Source organism: Ambystoma mexicanum, chromosome 10 (genome assembly GCF_040938575.1).
Source record: "Ambystoma mexicanum isolate Mex_15411 chromosome 10, UKY_AmexF1_1, whole genome shotgun sequence".
Classification (NCBI taxonomy): Eukaryota; Metazoa; Chordata; class Amphibia; order Caudata; family Ambystomatidae; genus Ambystoma; species Ambystoma mexicanum.
Genome location: NC_090932.1, coordinates 103285717 through 103311705, shown reverse-complemented (window position 1 = coordinate 103311705; position 25989 = coordinate 103285717). Strand labels below are relative to the sequence as shown.

General features: G+C 45.2%; 1 protein-coding gene across 1 annotated transcript in view; it reads left to right on the top strand.

The window, feature by feature from the left end:
* LOC138491202 (cytochrome P450 2J2-like) overlaps positions 1-25989 on the top strand; it is a 568063-nt gene that overhangs the window by 332439 nt on the left and 209635 nt on the right. The window contains exon 5 of the mRNA XM_069617586.1: positions 10494-10681. Coding sequence (XP_069473687.1) covers positions 10494-10681 — 188 coding nt within the window. The remainder of the gene's footprint in view (positions 1-10493; positions 10682-25989) is intronic.

Here is a 25989-nt window from a genome sequence, read left to right as displayed (position 1 = left end):
GGACCCCACTCCCACTTGACCCCCCCTTCAAAAGGTGTATCAGGGGTCTTGTGATCTCTACGTAGTCCTCAATGAACTTTCTGCTGTAATTAGTTAGTCCTAGGAGGCTCCTTAGTTTCCGCAGAGTTGTGGGGTCTTTTAATTTCTAGAGTGCTTCCACTTTCTTTTCCTGGGGACAGAGACCCTGAGGAGTAATCTCATGCCCCAAGAAATTGACATGCTTTCTCTGGGTCATCAAAGCCCATGGGATTACCCGCTAATCGGGACCAAGCTTTGAAGTTTATTAGGTCCAAACTAATGGCAAAGCGATTGAGAATGTCACTGCCTAAGTAAAATGCGGCAGGGACATCTCACACGACCCAACAATTATGGAATATGCTCTTGTTGCCTACGGAAATATTGAGCATACACCTGCTAGGCAGGAGATGTTTGGAATTGGGTGTTTCCATGTCCATTTCCCATTTGTCTATCAGTTTAAATGTGGGAATGGCTGGATCTTTCAGGAGTTTGCGGAACATGGCTTCGCTGATGAAGCTCTTACCGTTGTTCACACACACTCAGGCGAGAACATAGTCCTTCCCTTCATTTAATTGAATAGGGATGAACAACTGCTCTGCCACTTTCTGAATATCAGCCAAGCTTTGAGCTGATTTCTCATCTTTCTGGACTATAGGAGTGTGATTTTCTGATTGTGAATTTGTAAATAATTTCAGAGTGTTTCCTTCCAGTGTGGAATGCCACCTTAGACTGGAAGGAAGGTTGATTTTCAGAAATAGAGAGGACTCCCCATCACCAATTTGTTGTCCTACTGCAATTACTGTCACGTCTGGGATTTGATAATTCTGGAAGAGAAATTCTATTTGGTCAGGTTTTTGTTCAACCATGTGGCATGTGCCATTTAAACTAACATGGTTGGCACTCTGTTTCAATTTTATTGGTCGGTTAGTCTGGGTCCAGAGGACCTTGTTTACACAATCTATGAGGGGTGAAAATCTCAGCAGGATGTAATTCCCTAGTAAACAAGGGGTGCCCTCTGGAGTCACAACTATGACCAGGTGCTTCACCTTTTGTGTCGCCCAATTTTAATATCCAAATCCGCAGTCCTCTCGACGGGAATTTCCTTCCCGTCAAAGTTCTGAAGTTGTCCAGGAAGAGGGGTAAGAGGAATTTGGTATTTCTCCCCCCTTCCCGAATTCAGTTGGTCAAAGGCCCTTTTTGACAGAAGGGTGGCTTGGGATCCAGTGTCCACCAGTGCCAAAATTGTACACTGCCCCTGTATTTGGACCGGGGCATACAATCTTCCCTCCCTTTGCTCAAGGGGGCAAAGATAATGTACATTTTTGGACAACTGGTGGGTTAGTTTCTTGGTTTTAGTACAGGGACATTTTGGGTTCCCTTGGTTCTGATTCTGGGCTGCCCCCTCCCCTTTTTGGAGGCAGTCACCAGGATGGGTTTGAACCAGGGGATTTTCTGATTGGTCATTCTGGGGTTTGATGATGGGCGGTGCTAACTCAGTCCCCACATCTACCCAGTCTGGATTTGGATCCTTTGGGACCCATTTTTCTTTGGGAGGAGTTCCCCCATCTCTGAAGGAGAAGATCCTTTTCCCAGAATCCTCTGAGGATCCCTCGCCTTCAAACTGGAAGATTTGTACCTCCTCCTCAAAATGGGTCTTTTTGGGCTCTTTATTTCTCCTACCCCCTCTCTGCTCCTCGGGTTGTATACTTTCGGGGGCAGGAGATTTTGGTTCTGGTTCCTGGTTTTCCAGGGGCTTTTTACAAGTGGGGAAGGAAGATTCCTCCAAGGCTTTACACCCCCCCTCCCCTTGTGCCTCCTCCCTGGGAACCGGTTTGTTGTCGGGGTTCTTCCCCTGTCATTGCTCTGGAGCACCAGGCCCTGGGTTTGAGGCATTCTGCGCAGCCATGCTCATCTGAGGGTTCTGTTGAGCCCTCAGCATGCAACCCATATCCCGTGCCATGGTCTGGACCTGGCGCTCTAGTTGTGTCACCTGCTCTGACTGGTACGGGGTCCTCATGTCTCCCCTGGGCTGATCCTGGGAAGGGTAGCTATCCCTTCTCCTAAAATACCCCGGGTTAGGAATGTTTTTGGGTACCCCTCCACCCTTGGCCTCCCCTCTCCAGGATTGGGTTGTCTGGGTTGAGGAAAGTAGGGAAAGAAGGATGGATTGTTTAGGGGGTTAACGTTTGGCGGGTATCTTGGGAAGAAATTTTGTCCAGCATTTGGGGGATTACTGCCCTCCTGGGGAAAGTGAGGAGGGAAGTTCCTTGGGTTAGCTGTTGTCTGGCTGGATTCCCCCCCTTGGGCTGGAGGAGTCCACACATAACCCAGGAGAGGTCTATTTCCATTGTAGCGTGGGCTGATGTAGTCAGGGGAGTTAGGGGTCCCATTGGTGGGACTACCTCCCTGGTTCCCCGTTTGTGATTGGCCCGAGGGCCTTTTGGGTTTGGGGTTGTTTTGATTCTGGGTTTGCAGGTTTTTAGGCACCCCATCTCTAACTCTAAAATGGGGGCAACCTTCACCTCTGCCACTTTAGCAGCAGCAGGGGTGTTGGTTGTTTTGGGGATTCTGGGATTATTTTTGTTTTCCACTTGCTTTTGCACCTCATAAATGCGTGTGGCTTGTTCAATGACCCAGTCTAGTGATCTTTTCTCGTGAAAGTCCCTCACTAGCTGGGTCATGATGTACTTAGGGAGAACGTGGAAGAGAGTATTTACAAACTCTTTGCTGTCAGTGCGCACCCTTCTAGTGGTCTGCGCAAAGGTACGCTTCAATTCTTGAACAAATTCTTGTGGGGCCTGATCTTACCCACATTGCAAGTTATAGGCTGCCTTGCGAGCCTCCTGAGGATTCCTGTGCACAGACATTTTTTCAAGATGGCTGCCCTAAAGGTGAACCATCTTGAATGATTCTGATCCTCCAGCCCCGAAAATAAGCTGGAGTACTCAGGAGAGAAGGTCCACTTTATATATTGAATACAGCTTTGGCTGTCCTTCAAATGGAAAGTCTCCATCATTTGTTCAAAGAACTCAAGGTCCTCCCAAACCGAATATTTTGCATTCTTATGATAGAGCGTGATGACGCTCCTAATGGCCTTTATTTGTTTTAGGGGATCCTTGAGCAAGGCCCTCTTGACCTTGTTGGCTTTTTTGGTTCGGGTGACCCTGGTCCACTCCTCCTCTGACTCAGACACACTGCTACCAAAGGTGCCTGTCTGGTCTTCTAGACTCTCCCGGATTCTGTGAACTTGGGAATGGCTGGCAGAATGTGGGGGACTAGTTTCATGAGTCCTGTGGCACTCAGAAGAGTCTTCTGATTCCTCCTTGCTCCCAGGATTTGCTGAGTCCCCCTCCCACTGTCCTAGCTGGGCAGAGGTTTTCAGGATGCCCTTAGTGGGCCTACTCTCATGGAGTTCCCCACTAAATTCTACCATCTGGTCTCTGGGTAAATGGTATTTTTGAGGATCCATTTCTCTGACCCTCCCCTCATTGGAGTCTCCCTGAACAGAGAATATGGCCCTAGTACTTAGGAACCCATACCCAGATGCCCGCCCATCCATTCCTGGGAGGTGCTGATCTATGAGCCCCATATTCCTCATTGGATTGAAGTCTGCCATCCCTGTGGCCCTTGGCTCATGTGCACCAGTGGACATGGGGGTGGCAGAGTCCATGGAGTGGAAGATGAAGGCCTCTGGTACGAGGGTTCCTGAGGTTATGCTCAGGTGTTTCCCTTTCCCAGCGGACCTCATCTCTCTCAGCCCCTGCTCCCTGTTGCCATGCAAGAACCTGACCTTTCTGTTCCTCTATCAAGACCTTGCTAGTCTCTATCAGTTGTTCCTGCATAGCTACCTGTCTGTGGAGCCTGTCATTTTCTCACAGAGAGCCTCATTGTCTCTCTGTGCTTCCTGTGTCATTTTAGAGTACTGGCCCAATTTTTGCTGCAGGAGGGTTACCTCCTGAGTCCTGTCCTTACTGGCCTGGTCACTCTTTGCCAGAGCATCTTCCATCCTCCCAGAGTGCTCTAACAGTTTTGTGTAATCTTTTTGGAGCTCACCCAGTGTTACGCTCACCTGGTATCCACAGGGACGCCACTCGGCCAGGTTACTCGCTGGTATGCTTCTCAGTTTTGCCCTGATGTGGTCTGCGGGGAAGGTTCTGCCTGAAAATACAGGAGGACTGTGTTCAAGGCTGACCGACTGGGGTAAGTATCCTCCCTCCACCCCCGTATGGTTTCAGTCCCTCTGGCGCCCTCTCCTCACCTGTGGTAGAATTAGGCGTGCTCTCCGTCCTGCCTTCTTTGCAGGGGCGCGTTGTCTTTCATGGGAGAGTGCGGTCCAGTTACTTCACTGACACCGGCCTGTTTGATATTGTTCAGGTAGGTCTTATTGCTGTTCTTTAGTTTTGTTGCTATCCTGCATGCCTTTCTTTGTTTAAAATGTCTCTTTTTTTCTCCCTTAGGTATGCAGAGCTTCAGCGTGGTGAACTGGCTTGGTTGAGCCCCGCTGGTAAATGATGGCGCATTAAGAGTGCTATGATGCGGTAAGTAAGCACTATATGCAGCGCTGCAAAGTCTTGCCTTTGCTAATCTGTGTTTTCCTTCCTTGTAGGTCGCAGTGTTGTTCAGCGCGAGTGGAATGTCTGGAGTGGTGCCAGCCGAGAGGCGACCAGCCAGGTAAGCCTTTTGAGCAGTTCGTAATTTGTAAGTGTCTCTACTGCCTTCTTTAATGTTGCCTCTATCTTCCTCTTTCAGGTTGTTCTGTCTGGGAGGCGTGCAGATTCGAGGAAGCTGTTCTCAGTAGCTGCGAGTGTTTAAAGATGAAGACTGCAGGTAAGATGCTGCTGCTAATGATGTTCCTTTTGTCTCCTTGCAGGTTATGCTTCTCCGAGGTTCGAGAGAATAGCTGGACACGGTGAGCATCACGTTGCAAGCTGCAAAGTAACGCGAAGCATGTTGTCTTGCTCGGGTGTGGTTTAAATAGCCCCAACAAAATAGTCCAGGTGAAGTGGTCCCTAGGCTACTACACCCAAAACACTAGACCGCACAGTTTGGTTCTTAGGAACCAAGCTATGTGGATGCCTCCATGTTTGCTGACAATACAATAAAGTAGTTCCCAAGCACATTGTTTTTCATGGTGTATGAGCCTGGCGCCTGGCCCCATGAGGGCTTTTGAAGAGGATGCCAGGCTCTAGAGGCCTGAGTCCTGACTCCACCTGGCCAATGGGATTGCCAGAGGGGGTTTTGGGCGAGGGTCGTGCCACCCAGTCCCTGAAGGGCCAGATGATTTTCTTCCATCTTATCTTTTAAATAACTGACCTCCTGGCCTACGGTGTCCCTTTCCTGAATAAGAGTACCCCTCTGTGCAGCCAGGTCGTCCCTTTGTCTTTGGAGTGCACCAGCTTTCTGGCGCTCCTCATCAAATTCTTCCTGGGTGTCCATGTCTTTGAGAATTAATTTATTATTTTCTTTTTTTTCTTGGTCTAGGCGGTTTTGCAGGGTGACTACCTGCGCTACGCATGCTCTATTAAAATGTATTTGCTGTTCCAGCTTTTTCTGGCTCTGCAGTAGAGAGTCCAAACTTTCTTGGCACTCCTTCTGCAGCACCAGCACTTTGGTATCCTGCTCTACCTTCTCTTGCTGCAGGATATCCATATCTTCTTTTATTTTTATCAGGTACTGCCTGGTTTCATTTTCTGATTCATGGCTCTTTTGTAGCCTTTGCTCTGCAGAGTCCAGATCCATTTGGGCTTTTTCTAATGATTGTAGTTGCTTGTTTGCCAGATCTAGGTTTTCGTCATATTTGTCCTATATTGCTCCAATGTGGAGGTACAGATATGCCGCAATTTTGGCAATCTTACTTTGCTCTTCTTTTACCTTAGGGGCCATATACAGTTCACTCAGTGCCATATGTAATGGACCCTGATCCTGCCATGTATTTAATCCTGTTGCACTGGCCTGTTCTTTTATTTCCTGCAACCACACATTCTGATCCTGCTCTGCCCATTCACCCCTGACAAATAATGTGTGCAGTAGGTGTTCCTTTGCCATATTGATTTCTACCAAGGTCGTCATTCCGGAAATATTAATTTCCTTTCTGATTTACAGAAGTTACTTTATTTTTGCAAACAGACTTCATTCCTTAGAGCGTTCCTATTGAAGGGTGCTTTTCACGTTGTAACACAGTGTGGTAGCCCAACAGGGTTTATGTACCCAGTCAGTTAGCACGCTGTATTAAACTGTCACAAGTGGTATGTCTAATTCAGAAATCTCCGACGAGCCCCCAATCTTGTAAGTGATTTCAATTCGGCACTTCACCTAAGTCAACGCCTAGCGTGTAATGCACAACTGAAACCCTTTATTTATTTGTGTCTATAAGTTCTTTTATTCTGAACGATGTAACACTTATATCACGCCCCTCTCTTGGAATCCCCCCCGGTCACACTGAATAAGGAAGCAGGCTGGTTTGCAAAGTTAAAATATTTATTTAGATATTGCACAATATATATATCACACTATTTTTAATGGTTCTACAATGATCACCAATGGGGTGATGTCACACTAAACAATCTCTTTAATCACAAGGAGCAATGATGGGAAAAATAATGCAGCACAGAAATAATACTTTTGTGTATGTTCAATCAAATGGCAATGTGGTTAATATGTCCCCCTGCACACCCCTCAACGCCCCCAATATGCAATATAAAGAGATAGAAGGAGAGAGAACAGGTTTCAGGAATGCAGAATTCAAGCAAATATATCAATCCCAATTTCCCCTCAGCAAACACCAGGGAAAAACAGAATTGATTGGCAAACCTGTCAAAAATGGTTTTAAAGTTGGCTTTGAATGAAAGGGTAAAATACTAAAAATGGTTTAAATCACTGAAATTGTTGAAATACTAATGGGAGCCACTTTGTATGGGTTCCGACAAACACTAGCAATGATTTAAGAGTAATAAGCAAGTTTAAAACTTAATTTTGAGGTCGGGTGCAATGAAAAGCAATTTTACACGTTATAGATTTTAGCCAAACGAAAAATTTGCGACAAACTTTTCCACGCGCTCGGGAAAACTATAAGGAGTTGAGACACTTAAATTTCGTTTCTAGCATAAAGTATGAAGAAGTTATGAACGTTTCCGTGGAGGTAGTTTTTTCAGATAGAGGCAAAATGCAGAGCAAGGATGCGCTTTTAAAATACAAACAGGGTTCTTTACACTAGGGATGGACTATGAAGAAACAAACTACATGACAGCAAAGCCACCAGACCAGGACGTCTCTGATCAGGTTTTTGCCCGCCGAGACGCTTGCCTTCTTCAGATGAAATATATCAGCGCAAAGATGATTTTAACAATATTATTACAGAAGGACTATAGGATAAGAGAGAGAGTTCAGGCAAGACAAAAAGGATTTCTAACAATACAGTTCTGGATCTAAGATAGATTTGATTTGGATAGGGATGACTATGGATAGTACATAGGCTAGTGACAATCCTATACTATGGATAATCACTACCAATGTTTTGAATGGAACCGTCAGGGATTCTGGTTCCGGTCAGGGATACTTTCTGGACAGACTGCTGGGCACACTGGACTGGTCTGGTTCCGCGATCAGCAAGGTGCTCTGGACACCGCATGGCAGGACTGGACAGCAAGGCGCTCTGGTCTACACTGCACAGCACGACTGGACTGGATCTGCAATGGCTCTCTGGTCTGCACAGCACGGAACGGTACCAGATTGGGATTTAATCTGCCCTTCTGGTTATGAAGATAATTCTTTGACAGGCAAGCAGTTACAGCACAGCCTAGCTGCTTCTTTGGTTTCCCCTTTAAGTTGAAGGATGGGTTCTGGAAGTTAGGCCCAGCTGAAAGTGGTTTGGATATGCTCTGAGCCTTTCTGCTTGCAAAGGTTCTGTAGTCTGGAACAAGGAGTATGGATGGATCTCCTTCAGAGTACTTCGCCAATATCGGGATGGTGGGTGGATCAGTGTGTTCTTCTAGGTCCTAAGCTGTTTCTATTTATGTGTTTGATAAAGGGGTGGGTATGCTGAATTATCCTAGGTGCACCCCCTAGGTAGTCTATTGGCTAAAGTCTGCTCTCTCCCTTGATTTGAGGAGAAAACAGAGTGTCATCATGATGATGTGGTTTATGAGGCAAAACATCCTCCCCTTTGCCTTTTGCACATAACATGTATTTTTGATATAATACATCTTTACATGCGTACAATCTTTATACCAATGACATACATAGATCACATATGTTGTGGAGCACACCCTCTTCCAAGCCTCGTTGCTGTGAGATCTTGGGTCTGGATTTGACAACATTTCGCACTTTTTGTCTGGGACACAACATCTGATTTGTCCACAATTTTGTACATATGTGTGCATGATATGTGGGCATAATCGTATGAAGTTTCATGCTTCTGACATAAATACAATTGCTACAAATCCAGAATTTTCACTGTGCCTTCCCTGAACATCGCACAGATTTCTGGCACCTCTCAAAATGTGCACAAAAAAAATCACGTTAACTCTGCTACAAATTCTATCATTTTTGCAAATTCGCACAGTCCTTTATCAGTCTTTTTAGAAATATGCTTTCTGTGCTTTGTGAATCAACAAAAATGTCTTTCTCTGCCTCCATCTTCATCTTGCAGCTCAAGAGCAATCTCTGCTTTCTTCCTCTGGCAGAGGCCAGTGTTGACACTTTACAATCTGCATATCCTTTCAGCCAAGGAAAGTCCATTGCCTCTCCCAGGAGCAGCCCCAGTGCCCCTCCCCTCTTAACCAACACCTGAATGTGAGTTCCTGGTCCAGAGAGCAGAAGGGAGGTGCCTTTCCCAGTGGGGGAATTTGCTTTGTAGTTTTGGCTTGCATCAGGCTTACTTTAAAAGTCACTTTGCTAAATTTTTATTTATTGAAAATAAACTTGCAATTTTAAAACATGCAACTACAACTCTAATTCCAGTCTCCAAACCATGGAGATTAAATAGTTACAACCTATATTACTTTTGATAACAGGTCACTTAATTTATAGACATTTGATTTCAATTTCACAAGTTTAAGCTTCTGATGCAACTAATGACAGCTGTCATACAGGCGGCCGCTAGTACTGCACCCATATTTTGACAGATTTTCACAGGCAAGCACACTTTTTACTGTGGATATTTTGATGATAGATTCTGCTTTTCCTGACATTGTGTGTTCATAATGATTCCTTAAATGAAGTGGCGGGTAACACCCAGCAAAGATATTGGATGTTCTGTGGTGTTTTGGTCCGGTATTTTGCATTTTCAGCAACCAAGAAAAAGGGATTTAAGAGCAATTTCTGGGTTTCTTGCTATAAAGCACTGCCTTTCCTGCAGTGTTCCATTTTTCCTTGGTAGGCAGCCCAGTGACCTGTTTCAGCAGTGAGGTCTCCTTTCCACTAGTGACAACAGGCAAAGTAGATTTGGCAGCCATCTTTTCCGGTTTTAAAGTGCAATTTTCATAGGTTTTGGCGCGCATAGGGCTTTTGCGGCCATCTTTGATGATACTTTCACCATCAGCACACAGGGATGTCGCAGGGCAGAGCCTAGTGGGTTAAAATATCCCACAGCACTGCAATCACTACAGAACAATTTTTAGACTGTGTATGTGAGGAAAAGGCAATACGGTCCCTGTTTTCCAATTACGTGTTTTGAAAACCTCCTTCTTCAATACGCCTTTTAATACAACATCAGTAAGATCAGTAATTTTAGGAAAATAGCTGGACCTACCTTAAGACTGCTGGGCCTAACTTAATGGTTACATGTTAAAAGGATAATTTTTTTCTTTTTATTTTTGACCCACATTCCATGCATATTGTCCTTTCAGCCTATCAAGTTTAAAATATTCGTTTTTTTCTTTCTTAATTTTGAGTATGAACTATGGTATGGCTTTCCTTTACTAACCATTTCACTCTGCAACATCCGATGAAGAAATATGTGGGACTTCGAAAGCTGGCACTTTGTTCCATCTCTGCATAGTATGTTCAGCTAAGCCACTAAAAGGTAACAGAGCCTGCATCTTGTGTGATTTTAAACCTGGACTAACATGGCATCGATTTTATTCTTTCCACTTATATGAATAAAATTAGGCATCAGGCAAAGTGTCTTTTGCATATTCACAACAAGCCTACATTGTTTCAAAACATGTGGTATTGCATGGGTGTGGCAATTGCCTTCTTATTTATAACAAGGCATTCTGGAATAGATGTGAAACTGTGGCTAATAGTGTGATACTTAATTCTGGTCTCAGCGTGTTCCAACTTTATCAAGCCCTCCAAGCAATGCAATCATCCCTTTTTCAACCACTACTGCAACATGGTGACTCTTCATCTGTTTTGGTTATCATACATTTCTGGGCATCATATTTCAGAATCTCTCTTAGTGTCGTAAAAGAAGGAGAATGTAGGACATATCACTTCTGATCCCTCATAAGTAAAATGTAAATATCTCTCCCCAGAGAAAGTTCAGAAAGAACTAGCCGATGTGCTTGAACCCTCTGACATCATCCAGTCTGAGCACCGGAAGAAGTTGCCGTACACCGACGCCGTGATTCATGAGATAATGCGCTGCAGTGGCGTTGCCCCTCTTGGACTACCTCGTCAGTGTGTGAAGGACACCATCATTCAAGGATTTCCACTTAAAAAGGTATTGACGCTCTGTCTGATGTGATTGTCTTGGGTAACAATTCTTGTAACTCGCTATTACATTTAGTTTGGTTTTTGGCCATATTGTGAATACTCAGCCTGTGGGTCTTATACTGTTCTACTTGTGTTTGCCTGGTGATGTGATCTTAAAGTTCTTTAGCACTTGTCACATATAATGTTGGATAGGTAGCTAGGCTTGTGCTCTAGCAGGTGTATCTGCTTCAGCTTAACTTTACTGCTGTGATTTATTTGTTTGTTGGGATTTGAGATACCACTTGCCTCTTAGGGTTGCAGTGCCGTAGATATGCTCAAGTACACAAGCTCACTGCTTGGTAAGAAGGCAACTCAGAAAGTAAACTTGCTGAAGTACACTGCACACTGCCTTATAGAGAAAGGCTACTATTAATTGGGCTTAAATTGTTCCTTGTTGGAAGGTGGGCTAGACCTGTATAATAACCAGGTCCAGAATCCTGCTGTCTTGAACTTTGAGCCGCTGTCCTCATTTCGCCCACTAAGGTTGCATCACCTAGAAGGTGGTGGTTGCTACAAGTGCATCCCTGATCTCAAACTTAATGTCTTCTACTAATGGAAGATTTGTTGAGGCTGTTGCATCCACTAACCCTTGCCTGCACTTGTCTGGTGAGCTGAATGGCAAGTGAGCTTCTGCTGTGTCAAAACCAGTTGTAACCATGGAAGTAATGGCAGGGACAGGCACCTCTCTGGATTATCCAAGCAATCCTCACTTAGGTTCAAATCATGGAATTCAATCCAGTTAATTACTGTTTTGCAACCCACACTGGCTGTTTTAAAGCACAGATACCATAGCCATCAGTCAAATGTTTGCTTGAAGCCTTGCAGCACTTTATAGATCAGATGTATGCTGAAAACTATCAAAATTGACAAGATGCTCCACTGAGGGTCCATGTCATTATGGAAGAGGTACTGGCTGAGAAACCTGTACTGCTGACAAAGCAAATACAGGTGAAGGAGGATTAAGCCAAAATGTTGTGCCTCTAATGGATAGTTCTAACCAGCATGCTGGCCATTCCACTTTTCAACCAATATTTCCTACTATTCCATCTTTTCTAGGTGTAATCACAAATGTGTATACCGACAATCCTGTCGGGGCTTCCGGGAGCAGGTCTTTTATCAATGATAATAAGACTAGAAGCAGTGCCCATGTTCTAATGTTAAATCATGAAGGCGGTTTCAGCTCCTTTTCTGAACATCTACTTACACTTTCAAACTGTGATCACCTTCCAGCAGGCACAGATCTATTAGCTCTGTTTCTTTGGCTTGAGGGTGATTTCAAAGAAATCAAACAGATATTTCTGCTTTGAGCGACAAAAGGAAGGTTGATAGGGTGCTCCCTGATAGAAGCATTGGCATAATCGACAAGCCTTTATAAGAACAATGTGGATAGGTTATCCTCAGCTTGCGCTCTTCAGACAGTTGAACTCACTACCTGCAAGTTTGCCACACCGGAAAAGAGGATAGATGCAGCCTTGCAGACATAATTCAGTCATTCCAAAGGTTTCAAGCCCTAATCACATGTTTCTTCATCAAATCTTTCAGCAGCTAATTTGAACAGATGCACTGGGCAATTATTGGGAAAGTGTGCTTTGGCATCATACTGCACGGCTCTTGGAGTCAACGTGCCTGAGCTTGCCCAGACGTGTGCCGTGATTACAGCTAGCCATTCTGTGGATTCAGCTGCATTGCAATCCCTTCCGGCTTAGTGGGGATGTCTGGTCAAAAACCTTGTTGTAGTTCAGTAGTTTCCTTGCAGGCAGATCTCAAAGGATTAAGCTCAGTGGCTTCATATGTAACTCCACCCCCGTAGTTTATGGAGTCCCTCTGGGTTCAGCCCTGTCACCTTTAATTTTTTTTAATATACCTGCATGCATTAATGAGAATTTTTCAGAAATGTCAGTTACTATTCCACTCGTATGCCAACGATGCACCGATATATGTAAAAGATCGGGCTCCACTGGGATTTATCCCTCTACAGAGGACTATCTATCAAAGATATGTCAATAGATGATTCCTAACACACTGAAGCTCAAACCAACTAATACAGAAAAAAGTTGCTAGGCCACAAACACTTTTTAAGTGATACTCATCACTACCTCCTCCTCCAAATCTATTTGGATTACCCACATCTTTTCCAGCAAAGTCAAGAATCTAGGGGAAATTTGGGAGCTTGGTTTAACTCTCACACATCAGATTAACAAAGTAGTGTGGCCATCTCTTTTTCTTCTTTGCCCCTTAGTCGGACTCTTCATTTTCTTCTGCGAGAGGATCGTGCCTCAGAGGTGGGCATTCACATTTTCACCATGCCAATGCTTTATGTGTGCTTGCATCTCAGACAACCATTTAAATAAGCTTCAGGCTTTTCAGAATGCTGCAAGCCGCCACAATTTAAAATACCTAAGTGGTTCTCGGTCTCCTCCTATCAATAAAATCTACCTTGGCTTCCAGTTCAGCAATGCATTGTTGTTAAGATATTCTGTTTCCTTTTTAAATGGAGTCATGATCCTGCGCATGTCAACCCCAGCTCAAAGATACATTGATCTCACCCTTTGAGAACACTATGCTGAGTGAACAAGCATTTATTGATTACCGCCCCTTCACGATGTATAACTAGAGGCGACATATGTTTCTCAATAGCGGGTCCTAGTCTTTGGAAGAAGCACCAGATGATACTTTGCCACATTGACTCATGAAGCTTATTCTGTAAAAAAAAAAGATATATCATTTTCAATAATCTGAACAGGGAATTATTCTTTTTTGCACTCTCTTGTCATCAGCACCTGGATGCAGGTCTCCTGCCTGGTTCTCCCTTAGGAAATACGTATTATAAATGCAATAAATCAAAATGTAAACAAATCTCATTCCAGCTAAAAGCCCATTGGATTGTGGTAGAAATGGCAACAAGTCTTTGCTCGACCTCCCATCCCTTACATCGTAGGTTGAATCATCCACCCTTTGTGTTCTTCTGGATGCTGGGCTAGTGGTTCCTATTCCCCAACTCTGGACTCTTAAGTCAGCCTCTGCTTCCGAGCCATTATACCAATGGAGGAAACGAAACCCGGTGTGCACTTTTAAAGGCCACTGTCATAGGAATAAGAATGCATACAAGTGAACCTTGATTAATGCCTTGTTTGAAAAGTTAGCTTTCTCAGAAATGTAATTTAAGATTTGTACATTTTATCCGATTGTGTAGTTTTTGGGGGTTGTGCGTTTTTGCTTTATTAATTCGTGCCTTCATGCTTGTATAGTCAATTGTAGAGATGCCCTGGTAAATAGGGAATGGAAGTGTTCTTGGGTGCCAAATTCAAATATTGCCATTTGCATAATCCATGGTTTAAATGTGCTAATTTAACTCTTGCAGGTGATCCTGTAGTTACCATGCCACTGTTTGAAAAACCATTAAATCCAAGACTTTTTGATTTAACTAAGAAGGAGCTGGAACATGCCCCAGAATTCAAATAGCTTATTCCCAAGTGCTCTCTCAAAGCAGACAACTGCGGGGGATACGTGTGCATTTATTCTGTTCCCCCATTGAGTCTCTAGAGCTGGTCAGAGACTTTTCTGCGACTATTACTTGAGCTTCTGTCAGCCGTGTTATGAAGTTAATTTCCTAGATATTGCAGGGGTTAAGAATACACTAAAAGATGTAGGTGACTTAATTTATCTGAGGCTTTTGATATGATTTGTCTGCAGGACACGTGGTTAGTGATTTTTGCTTGATCGACCTTGTAGTTTCTTCAAAAAGCGCAGAAAAGTTTCCAAACGGGCGACGACGAAAGGTACAATAACAGTAATTCGCCAGTCGACTCATTTTCTTTTAGAAACGATTATGAACGATTGTAACAAGCTGTTGTTTCATTGAAAGATCCCTCTTTCTGTGGGCAGAAGGTCCTACTAACGAAGTATTATATTTTCCCCAAATAAATGAGCCCAATACAGTTTAGTAACAATATTGGCTTATTAGTCAGTCAAAGTGGCAGTATTTTGGCTTTAGCCATAAAAGCACAGCACGTAAAAGATAACAGCAATTCATTTAAAAAAGAACAGCACAGAAAATATAAATTAGAAGGTAGGTCCAGAAATTCTTTCCCTGCTAGTTACAATTATAAAGTGCCAGTGTAATTTACTACATATAAACATGTTAAAGCATCATTTAACCACATATGCAATTAAAATATGTATATTGCTAAAAACATGTCCCCAATTATAAATACAAGCAATACAATGTATTAAAAGTCAAGAGAGCTTCATTATAAAATGGTGCCCTGCTTTGCTCTAATCAGCCACACCCTGAATAAATACGGGATGGCATTTGAAATCATGACAATTGAATGACCCATGCAGCTTACTCTAATTGCCTTGTTAACTGTTGCAACTGCAAAATATTGCAACGTCTCCTCAAAGAAGTGTATCTCAGACAGAATATTAGAAAATGGCCCAAATAGTCTTTGACATTGGGGCAAAACTTACAATAAATGTTTCTAATAAAAAGATATTTCCCATTTGACTGTATTTTCGGCCAGCGACAAACTTCGACTGTACAATCTCCTTCTCCCCTCACATCTCAGATGTCTCTAAGAACTCACACTACCACCTGCATCTCCTCAGAGGTATTCTTCCTTTCCTCTCCTTCCCCCAGAAGCTCACTGTCTCCAGAGTTCTGGTTCCCTCTAGGCTGGACTATTGCAACAGCCTCTTTCTTAATCTGCCTGCTTCTACTCTCTGCCCTCTGCAACTTATCCAGAACAGGACTGCGAGACTTGTCCTTGGTCTCAAGCCCAGGGATCGTAACTTTCCAAGACTGAAATATCTGCACTGGCTCCCAGTGGCTGCGAGGATTAAGTACAAAACCCTCTGCATTGTCCATAAGGCCTTTTGGGGCCTGGGGCCTCATTACCTTCAACTCCTTCTTCCTAAATATCTTCCTTCTCGAGCCCTTCGCTCATCCGCCTCCAACTCCCACAGGATCAGTCGCTTCTCCAAGCAACGAGTTGGTGGTAGATCTTTCTTCGGCTGTGGCCTCCCTCTGGAACAGCCTCCCTGCCTCCCTGAAACCTGAGGAGAACCATCTCCGGTTCCGGAAGCACCTCCAAACCTTCCTCTTTGCTTCTGGGTTCTCTCCTTCTCTCCCCTGCTGAATTCCTGGCTGAAATTGAAACTGCACTGGTTACCTGGCCACCCTCAGATCTCAGGCCCAGGCACCCCCCCCGCCAGTTGCACACCTGCACTGCCTCCCTGCCAACCCCTGCACTTGGGGACTGTTTTCTGTTCACCTACAGTCCCCCTACCAGCACTTGACACCTGATGTCTACACTTACCCTTGCACTTGCCACCCATATTACTTGTTATTTATTCTATTATCCGATGTACTGCACTTCCCCTCCTTTCCCCCGCACTTTTCCCCTTCCCCCCACCCCTGCACTTGTGCGATCTGAATGACACCTAGCCTAGTAGGATTGTTGTCTCTGTCTTCCCTCTGTTTCCCCTCCCTTGCTGCGTTGCGCCTTGAAACACTTGTGTATAGGCGCGTTATAAATGCCATATCATATGATATCCCCAACTGCATCTTCATAAAAAGATTTGTGGCCGAGAAATTCTCCACCTCCTACAGATACTTTTCTAAGACCATACTATATTTCTTTTTCAGATATAATTGCAGCTCAGCACTAGACGCGTGGCTTGTGTGGTGTACTTGAGAGCTGTTCTTTCCATAGAATTATTGTTATGGATGAAATGAATGCTTAATTGAGGCTGTGCAGTTTGGAGGCAAATGATAGAAGGTTGTTTGATTCCACCAAGTTATGCTTGAAATCAGCAGTATGATGCTAAAGGGCGCATCATATGCATTTTTATATTGGAGTATGAATATGTAGAATTAAAGGGAAGCTGTCTATTGTTGATTAATGCTTGGTTGATTATTACTCATTGAAAAAATGTCAGAGACTTTGCAAATCCAATTTGTTCTAGAAGTTATCGCAACAGTCTACTTGCTGTTTGGGGGTGGACAGCCCCCTTCCGACAAATTCTTCTTCTGGGGTTCATGCTATTCATCTGGTTCTTTATCCTGTCATGCCTAGATTGGGGAGAGAAGAGCTGGATCAATCCCACAGGAGTAGTACATTCTTTTTAGCTTCTGCTCTCTGAAATATCTAGGAAAGTAACACCGTTCTCTAACATTGCATTTGTGGTTGGGCAGTGTATTGCCAGCGATGGCCCATGGTTTGATACTGGATAGTGGTTTCTTATGAACAGGTTAAAGCCAAGTGTAAGGAGCTAACTGAGGCCGCTGTTTTCATTTAGAACAGTCCTGTAAGAAGCTTCTGAAAAAGAAGAAAAGCCAGTTTATCTTGTAGCAATGGGATGCGTATTACTCACTTTTGCTGGCCTACACTTTCCCTGAATTGCTTTTTTTTAAAATGTTTTACCACTCTTATTTTACTGCAAAATTCAGATGGCAAGTTGGGGTAAGGTATATAGAAGGGGGTGGAGGATGTAAGGGAGGGATGCTGGGGATCTCGCCTGCATTTTTCAGTAACAAAAACTGGTATATTTGTTCAAAAGAATTCCGCAAAAGTGTAGGTTGGGATTTACTGGACAAGAATTTTTTTATTTAAATGATATTATAATCTTCTGGAAGTTAGTCTCGGGGGCTTTGAGGGTACTTCCGCTCAGGAACACGGTTACATCCCCCAATCAGTGTAGATTTCTCACTTTTCAGGATACTTCATTTGATTTACTATCAAATGGCACTAGCTTTTTTGTAGAATCTCAAGGAGAGAGAATTGTCTTCTACGAGGGTGAGATTTTAACTTGCGTGAGGCCTATCAAAAATGGGAACGCTGAAGGTCCGGATGGTTTAAGGTCAGAAATATTTGTCTGGTTCCCAGAGTGGTGGGTACCATTGTTAGAGCGTGTTTTAATTGCTATTGCTCATACAAGTGTCCTACCCGTATCATGGAGAGATAGTTTGATGATTCCTTTCTTCAAAGAAGGCTCTACAATAGACCCACGTGGTTACCGTCCGATTTATTTCCTTGACGTGTCAAGTAAACCTTCTCTAAATGTCTCATGTTAATTCTGGAAGAATGGGCCTCAGTTAATAATATTCTTGCACAGGCAGGTTTTTACAAAAGGTTTGATTACTGTTGATAATTGCTTCACTTTAAACAGTTATAGAAATGTTCACCAGGATCAGAAAGAGATGTGCATATGTTGCCTTTTTAGGCCTGGTTAAAGCTTTTGATTCTATTGGTGTCAGTGTACGTTGGTCTGAATTGGACAAAATGGGTGTGCCTGCGGGGATGGGGCAACTGATTCATTTGAGTTACGCAGAAACTACCACCGTTGTGAGCTGCACCAGGAATGACAAATATGCCCTGTTTCGTCCACTAATAGGGGTGTTAGACAAGGATGTTTATTAGCTTGGTTCTTTTTTTTAATTATTTTGTGATGCTAACCACGGTAAGTCTCAAGTATATTTCATACTTAACTCTTTACGTGGCATTTAGTATAGTTCTATGATGATAATACTCATGTTGATCCTACACCAGATTGGCCGCATCAAAGTTTAGTGTACGCAAAGAGATTCTTTAATGTACAACTTTAAATTTAACAAAGACAAAGATTATGGTCTCCCGTAAGGCCTGTAATTATGTCTGGTGTAATTTGGATGGCGTGAAAGTTGAAGTGGTTAATGCCTAACTTTATATGGGCCCATTCTTTTCTAACAATGGCAGCTGGACTCTCCACATAAACACGATTGCAAAGAGGGCTTCTTCACAAATTGGAGGGCTTTTAGCATTTTATCACAACTATGGTGCACACACGTTGGACACATAAATGAAAGTGTTTGAGACTGTTGTATAATGTTGATATGGTAGCAAAAACCAATTTGGTGTACATCAAATTGTTTTCTCAGATGTGTAACTGGGCTTCCTCAGGGCACACATATTTGTGCTCTGGGGTTAGAACTAAGGGTTATGTGCATGAAGGTTTATTCCCAACTGGTTCGTGTGGTACTGTATACAAAATTCTTATTGGTTTCAACTCAAGCCCAGATATTTTAAATTCGGAACCAGAGATCGCTAATTCCTTGGCAAAGCACAGTTTTACTCCAGAGGTTGCACATGGTTGCTCAAGTGGGGCCTTTCAAGTACCTTTCAGGACCAGAATATATCAAACCACTGGAAGACTTCAGGATAGAGCACTAAAGCTGGAGAATCAGGCCGAGTGGTTACACATAAGCAGTTTACCTTCTCTGACGCTTTATGCCAAGATCCGTGTCCATTCAGAATTAGGAGGCAACCTTTGTGAGATCAAATCCCCGGATTATGGGAGATCAGTCCCATCAGTTTGTTTAAATGTGCTCCCACTGGCTGCTTGATTAAATGGTCCTAATAAGAAATACCCTCAGGCTTTGTTGAAAACAGTTGATTTTCCTTCTACTTTGTTGTAGATATTCTGATTTAAGAGATGAAAAATAAATTTTATTCGGACATTGCATCCATTAACAGGATTAAAATTGCAATGATACACACAGTAACATCATACTGAATCCCATCTTCCATAAAACATTTGATACTTTAAAAGCTTCCTTAATAAAATTACCTGCGTCAGATAAAGATTTGCCATCATTACTATTCATAAAACAATGTGTTGCGCCAATACATGTTCTTATATTGCTCTGATTAAAATGCTGCCTAAGCCAACACTTTCTCAGGTGAATTGGGAACTGGTAAACTGTTAAAAGTGAAGGAGATCCCCCCCCACAACCCAGACCACAGGGACACATTTTCTCTAATCTTAGCCATGGTACTCTCTCTTGCAGCAGTACGTTAATTTGTGCCATAAGCAATAGCATATGGCTATCATGGGCCTATAATCTAACTATTGTTGGTTGGGATTTCGGGGACACTAAGGTCCAATCGTAAAACCTCAGAGTGGGAAATTAGACTACTCGTTCAGAAAACGCTCTCACTTCAATCTCGGCTGCCCTTTTTTTAAGTAAGGGCTTGTACGAAGATTTTAAATGCACAGGCCGTACTTCCTCAGCCGTCAATCTGTAATCGGATATTAGGTTCAGCCCACTCGCAAAACAGTTTTCGTTGACTTTAACTGTGTCCTTGCTGAGTTCTGATACCGCTGCAGAGAGGTTAGGGTTCGGTAAAGGGGTATATAAACATTTTAAGAAGAAGTCCAGAAAACGCTCATCTGCTAAAAGGGCGATGTTTGCCACGCCCAATTCATAACGAAGAGCGTCTGCCAGAGTATTTGGTGGGTAGCCTACTAGCCTACGCAGACACTTATTTTGCACCTTTTCTAGAGCGGTACACAGGGTAGAGCCCCATACTTCTGCCCCATAAAGAATTGCCATATTAATCTTAGCCTGCAATACCTGTTGGAATTTATCCAGGCGTCCTGCTCCAAATTGATGGTAAAAACGCATACGTCCACCCAAAGCCACAAGAGCCTGCTTGAAGATTATACTTATGTTTTTCCAAGACCCATTACTGGAATAAAAGCAGGCTCAAATAATTGTATTCATTCACTACCTCTGGCTATTGATTCTCAATTGACCACTTAGTAGGGATGCACTTCATTTTTTTTTAACCAAGATTTTTGATTTTGCAAGATTTAATGTCAACCTGTGATGTTTAAAGTACATATTGGCATAATCCAACCTTGACTGTAAACCCTTAGGGGTTAAGACTAGCCGCACCGTATCATCTGCACATGATAATGCACTTAACTGAAGGCCATTTAATGAGAAGGGGATTCAAGATGTCTTTACGGCCATAGAGTTGAAGTTGCACAGAACTAATGAGTATGAAAGTTGGGCGAGAGGGCAACCCTGTTTCACCCCCCCCATTACTCATTTATTTTGATATTTATATATATTAGGACCCCACCTCCCCCATATCCTGATGGAAATCATCCACCTGGAATTGGGCATCTGCTTGATGGCTACCATGCTGCTGCTGAAAGGTGGCCTAATATATTTGAAGGCCCTCACCAATCCACACTGTGATCTATTAAGATTGTTGGGCTCAGACATGGCAAACAAAGAAAGTTGGGGTTTGCTAAATCCACCTTAAGTTTTTTCAGTACTCTCGGCTGGGGCCCCTGATGGGGACTTGGCCACTGGGAACACCGGAAGGAGCACAAGGAAAATAAACTGGATTAGGACAGGCTAAAGGATCATGCACATCTCTGGAGTCTGAAGTCATATGGGTTTAAATGTTTTCACAGGTTCCTATTACTTCAGATTGCCAGTGTTGGCGAATACTGGGCCCGCTAAGAAATTGAAGCAGATTGAAAGATTGTAGCATTTGCAAAAATCATGGCTGCCCTGAAACTGGAAAGCATATATTGACAGAGTGCCCCATTATGCTTCCTGTGGTTCAGTTAAACCTGGGTGACTATGTTCACAACCTGTCCTCAATTGGTGAGAGGGCCTTTTGGCTCCGGTGTCTGATTACAGGAAATAAGAGTCTGCAGCTGGCTCTTCATGATGTCTGACTATCATTTGAACAGCTGCTGGTGTCTCGCGTAGAGCCCTGTCATGTGTACAGTTACTGCCATTAGTGAGGTCTGCTAAGGAAATTCTGGCGGCAAATGTGTGATTGCCCTGGCCTTATGATTCTCTTCTTTGTCTGTTTTGCCTGAAACATTATAATTCTGCTTGCTTGTTTGGTTGACTATTTGGAATTTTGATTGCAAACTTTTTATAAATGATGTATGAATTTTGAATTGTCTTCTTATCTGTGTACGTCATGTATTTTAAGAATCCTCTACTGTACTGTATGCATACATGGTACTTTTAAATATCTTTTATTTGCATTTGTAGTATTATGATTTTTTTATTTTCCTTTGCGTCTTTGACTGTAATACATGAAAGTAAATAATATATATACATATATATATTATTTATATATATATATATATATATATATATATATATATATATATATATATATATGTGAAAAAACTTTGTCAAAGGGACGTTATGGTTCCAAGTAAAACCGAAAAACCCTTGAAATTCGCCAGTTATGGTAAGCTAAGTAACCATAACTCGCGCCACGACCGTGCACTGCTAAGACTAACACCAAGGACATCAAAGACGACATCACAAATGTCATTGATGACATCACTGATGACATCACATGTGTATGTACTTTTCATGAAATATGTGTACAAGGGATTCTTATTATAATGTTGCGAGACAAGTGTCAAGGATCATTGCAATAAATATCATACCCTAATTAGTGCATTGAACGATGCATTGATATAAATAGCATTTTATTATGGGGTTCTATCTAGTATAGTAAGCTACTCATACAGAAACATAACATTGTGTGCAGCGTACAAGATGAAGGTATAATATTCGTAATGTTAATATGTTGAATAATGAAATGATAATTGCTTTCTTAATAGCTTTTTGTGTACTGTGAAATATGTAATAAGTAGCTAATAAAACACATGTATTACATAATTGCATTACTATAGACAAAACACAAAGACACAAGAACACATACCAATATGGGTATATACAGGGAAAGTGAAGTTAGCAAAAAAGCACAAGTAATAGCAGAAACAATTCATAACTTAACTGATTATTTTCATGCAAATAAATGATTGCTCTGTTTCAAAGCTGCTATTTACCCTATATGTATCACTTGATGTGATTGGACCCTAAGAAAAGTAGTGTGAGTACAATGTATACAAATATGACCATATACAGGGAAAGTACAGCCATAAAAAAAACAACAGCACTATCAGAAAGTTCTCATAAGTCTATTGATTATCTTTATGCACAAAAAGGATTGCTGTCTTTCAAGCTTGTGTCTTCCCATATGTACATGTTTCATATGATGTGACTGGACTCTAAGGGAATTACTGTAAGAACCTACTTGAAGGATACGTCTACAAATAAAATACACATTTTAGTTTCTGACTGTTACTGAAGAAAACCATGTGGACTAGATATGTCAGCAAAAGAAAAAAGAGTGAGCCAGACATGTGATGTCATCAGTGATGTCATCAATGACATTTGTGATGTCATGTTTGATGTCCTGGGTGTTAGTCTTAGCAGTGCACGGTGGTGGCGCGAGTTATGGTTGCTTAGTTTACCATAACTGGCGAATTTCAAGGGTTTTTCGTTTTTACTTGGAACCATAACATCCCTTTGCCAAAGTTTTTTCACTGAATTTCATAGGTTTTTAGTAGTGCAACTTAACCATAACGTCCCTTTAACAAAGTTTTTTCACTGAATTTCATAGGTTTTTAGTAGCGCAACTTAACCATAACGTCCCTTTAGCAAAGTTTTTTCATTGAATTTCATAGGTTTTTATTAGTGCAACTTAACCATAACGTCCCTGTAACACTTTTTTTTACTGAATTGTATAGGTTTTTATTAGTGCAACGTCACCATAACATCCTTTTCAATAGATGAAGACCACTAGCATCTTAGGTCCTCAAAGTGGGAACCCCGGGTGGTAAAAAAAAAAGATTTTCCTTCCTACACCGGGACGCCGCAGGAGTCCCGGTGTAGGAAGGAACATCTTTTACCAAGATGGCCACCATGGAAAGGGAAGGCGGGGTGTATAAAGAGAACACAACAGGGCATGAGTAGGGGGTGGGGGGAACAGGGGAGGCACATGAGCATGAGCGGGGGTGAGAGGGAACAGGGCACAAACGGGGCATGAGCAGGGGGTGGGGGGAAAGGAAGGAAACACGGGGCATGAGCGGGGGGTGGGGAGGGAACACGAGGGAGACATGGGGCATGAGCGGGGGGTGGGGGAACAGGTGAGACACAGGGCATGAGCGGGGGGTGGGGGAGAACAGGGCACACACGGGGCATGAGCGGGGGGTGGGGGGAAACAGGGCACACACAGGGCATGAGCGGGGGGTGGGGTGAACAGGGCACACACGGGGCATGAGCGGGGGGTGGGGGGAACAGGGCACACACGGGGCATGAGCAGGGGGTGGGGGAATAGGGCACACACGGGCATGAGCGGGGGCGGGGGGGCGGGGCATGAGCAGGGGGTGGGGGAATAGGGCACACACGGGGCATGAGCGGGGGTGGGGGGGGAAAGAGAGAGACAAGGGGCATGAGTGAGGGGTGGGGGGAACACGAGGGAGACACGGGCCATGAGCGGCAGGGGGGGGGGTTTAACACAAGGGAAACACAGGGCATGAGCGGGGGGTGGGCGGAACACGAGGGAGACATGGGGCATGAGCGGGGGTGGGGGCAAAAGGAGACACACGGGGCATGAGCGGGGGGTGAGGGGGTACACGAGGGAGACACGGGTCATGAGCGGTGGTGGGGGGAACAGGGCACATGGGGCATGAGCGGGAGTGGGGGGAACAGGGCGCACACATGGGGCATGAGTGGGGGGTGGGGGGAAAGGAGAGAGACACGGGGCATGAGCGGGTGGTGGGGGGAACACGGGGCATGAGCGGGAGGGGTGGGGGGTAACACGAGGGAAACACGAGGCATGAGCAGGGGTGGGGGGAACACGAGGGAGACACGGGGCATGAGCGCGGGGTGGGGCAACAGGAGACATGGGGCATGAGCAGGGTGTGGGGGGAACACGAGGGAGACACGGGGCATGAGTGGGGTTGGGGGGTAACATGAGGGAGACACGGGGCATGAGCGGGGTGGGGGGATGAGGGAGACACGGGGCATGAGCGGGGGAGGGGGTAACACGGGCATGAGCGGGGGAGTGCGGGGAACAAGAGGGAAACACGGGGCATGAGCAGGGCGGTGGGGGTACAGGAGGGTAACACAGGGCATGAGCGGGGGGTGGGGGAGAACAGGGCACACACGGGGCATGAGCGGGGGGTGGGGGGAACAGGGCACACACGGGGCATGAGCGGGGGGTGGGGGGAACAGGGCACACACGGGGCATGAGCAGGGGGTGGGGCAATAGGGCACACAAGGGGCATGAGCGGGGGCGGGGGAACGGGGCATGAGCAGGGGGTGGGGGAATAGGGCACACACGGGGCATGAGCGGGGGTGGGGGGGAAGGAGAGAGACAAGGGGCATGAGTGGCGGGTGGGGGGAACACGAGGGAGACACGGGCCATGAGCGGCAGCGGTTTAACACAAGGGAAACACAGGGCATGAGCGGGGGTGGGGGGAACACGAGGGAGACACGGGGCATAAGCGGGGGGTGGGGGCAAAAGGAGACACACGGGGCATGAGCGGGGGGTGAGGGGGTACACGAGGGAGACACGGGGCATGAGCGGTGGTGGGGGAACAGGGCACATGGGGCATGAGCGGGAGTGGGGGGAACAGGGCGCACACATGGGGCATGAGTGGGGGTGGGGGGAAAGGAGAGAGACACGGGGCATGAGCGGGTGGTGGGGGGAACACGGGGCATGAGCGGGAGGGGTGGGGGGTAACACGAGGGAAACACGAGGCATGAGCAGGGGTGGGGGGAACACGAGGGAGACACGGGGCATGAGCGGGGGGTGGGGCAACAGGAGACATGGGGCATGAGCAGGGTGTGGGGGGAACACGAGGGAGACACGGGGCATGAGTGGGGGTGGGGGGTAACACGAGGGAGACACGGGGCATGACCGGGGTGGGGGGTAACATGAGGGAGACACGGGGCATGAGCGGGGGAGGGGGTAACATGGGGCATGAGCGGGGGAGTGCGGGGAACAAGAGGGAAACACGGGGCATGAGCAGGGCGGTGGGGGTACAGGAGGGTAACACGTGGCATGAGCGGGGGGTAGGGGGTGGGGGTACCGGAGGGAGACACGGGACATGACCGGAGGGTGGGGGGGCAACAGGAGACACGGGGCATGAGCGGGGGGGTACACGAGGGAAACATGGGGCATGAGCGGGGGTGGGGGGAACACGAGGGAGACACGGGGCATGAGCAGGGTGGGGGGTAACATGAGGGAGACACGGGGCATGAGCGGGGGAGGGGGGTAACACGGGGCATGAGTGGGGGAGTGCGGGGAACACGAGGGAAACACGGGGAATGAGCCGGGGATGGGTGTACAGGAGGGAAACACGGGGCATGAGCAGGGGGGTAGGGGGTGGGGGTACCGGAGGGAGACACGGACATGACCGGAGGGTGGGGGGGGCAACAGGAGACACGGGGCATGAGCGGGGGGGTACACAAGGGAGACACGGGGCATGAGTAGAGGGTGGGGGCAACAGGAGACGGGGCATGAGCGGGGTGTGGGGGGAACACAAGGGAGCCACGGGGCATGAGCGGGGGTGGGGGGTAACACGAGGGAGACACGGGGCATGAGCGGGGTG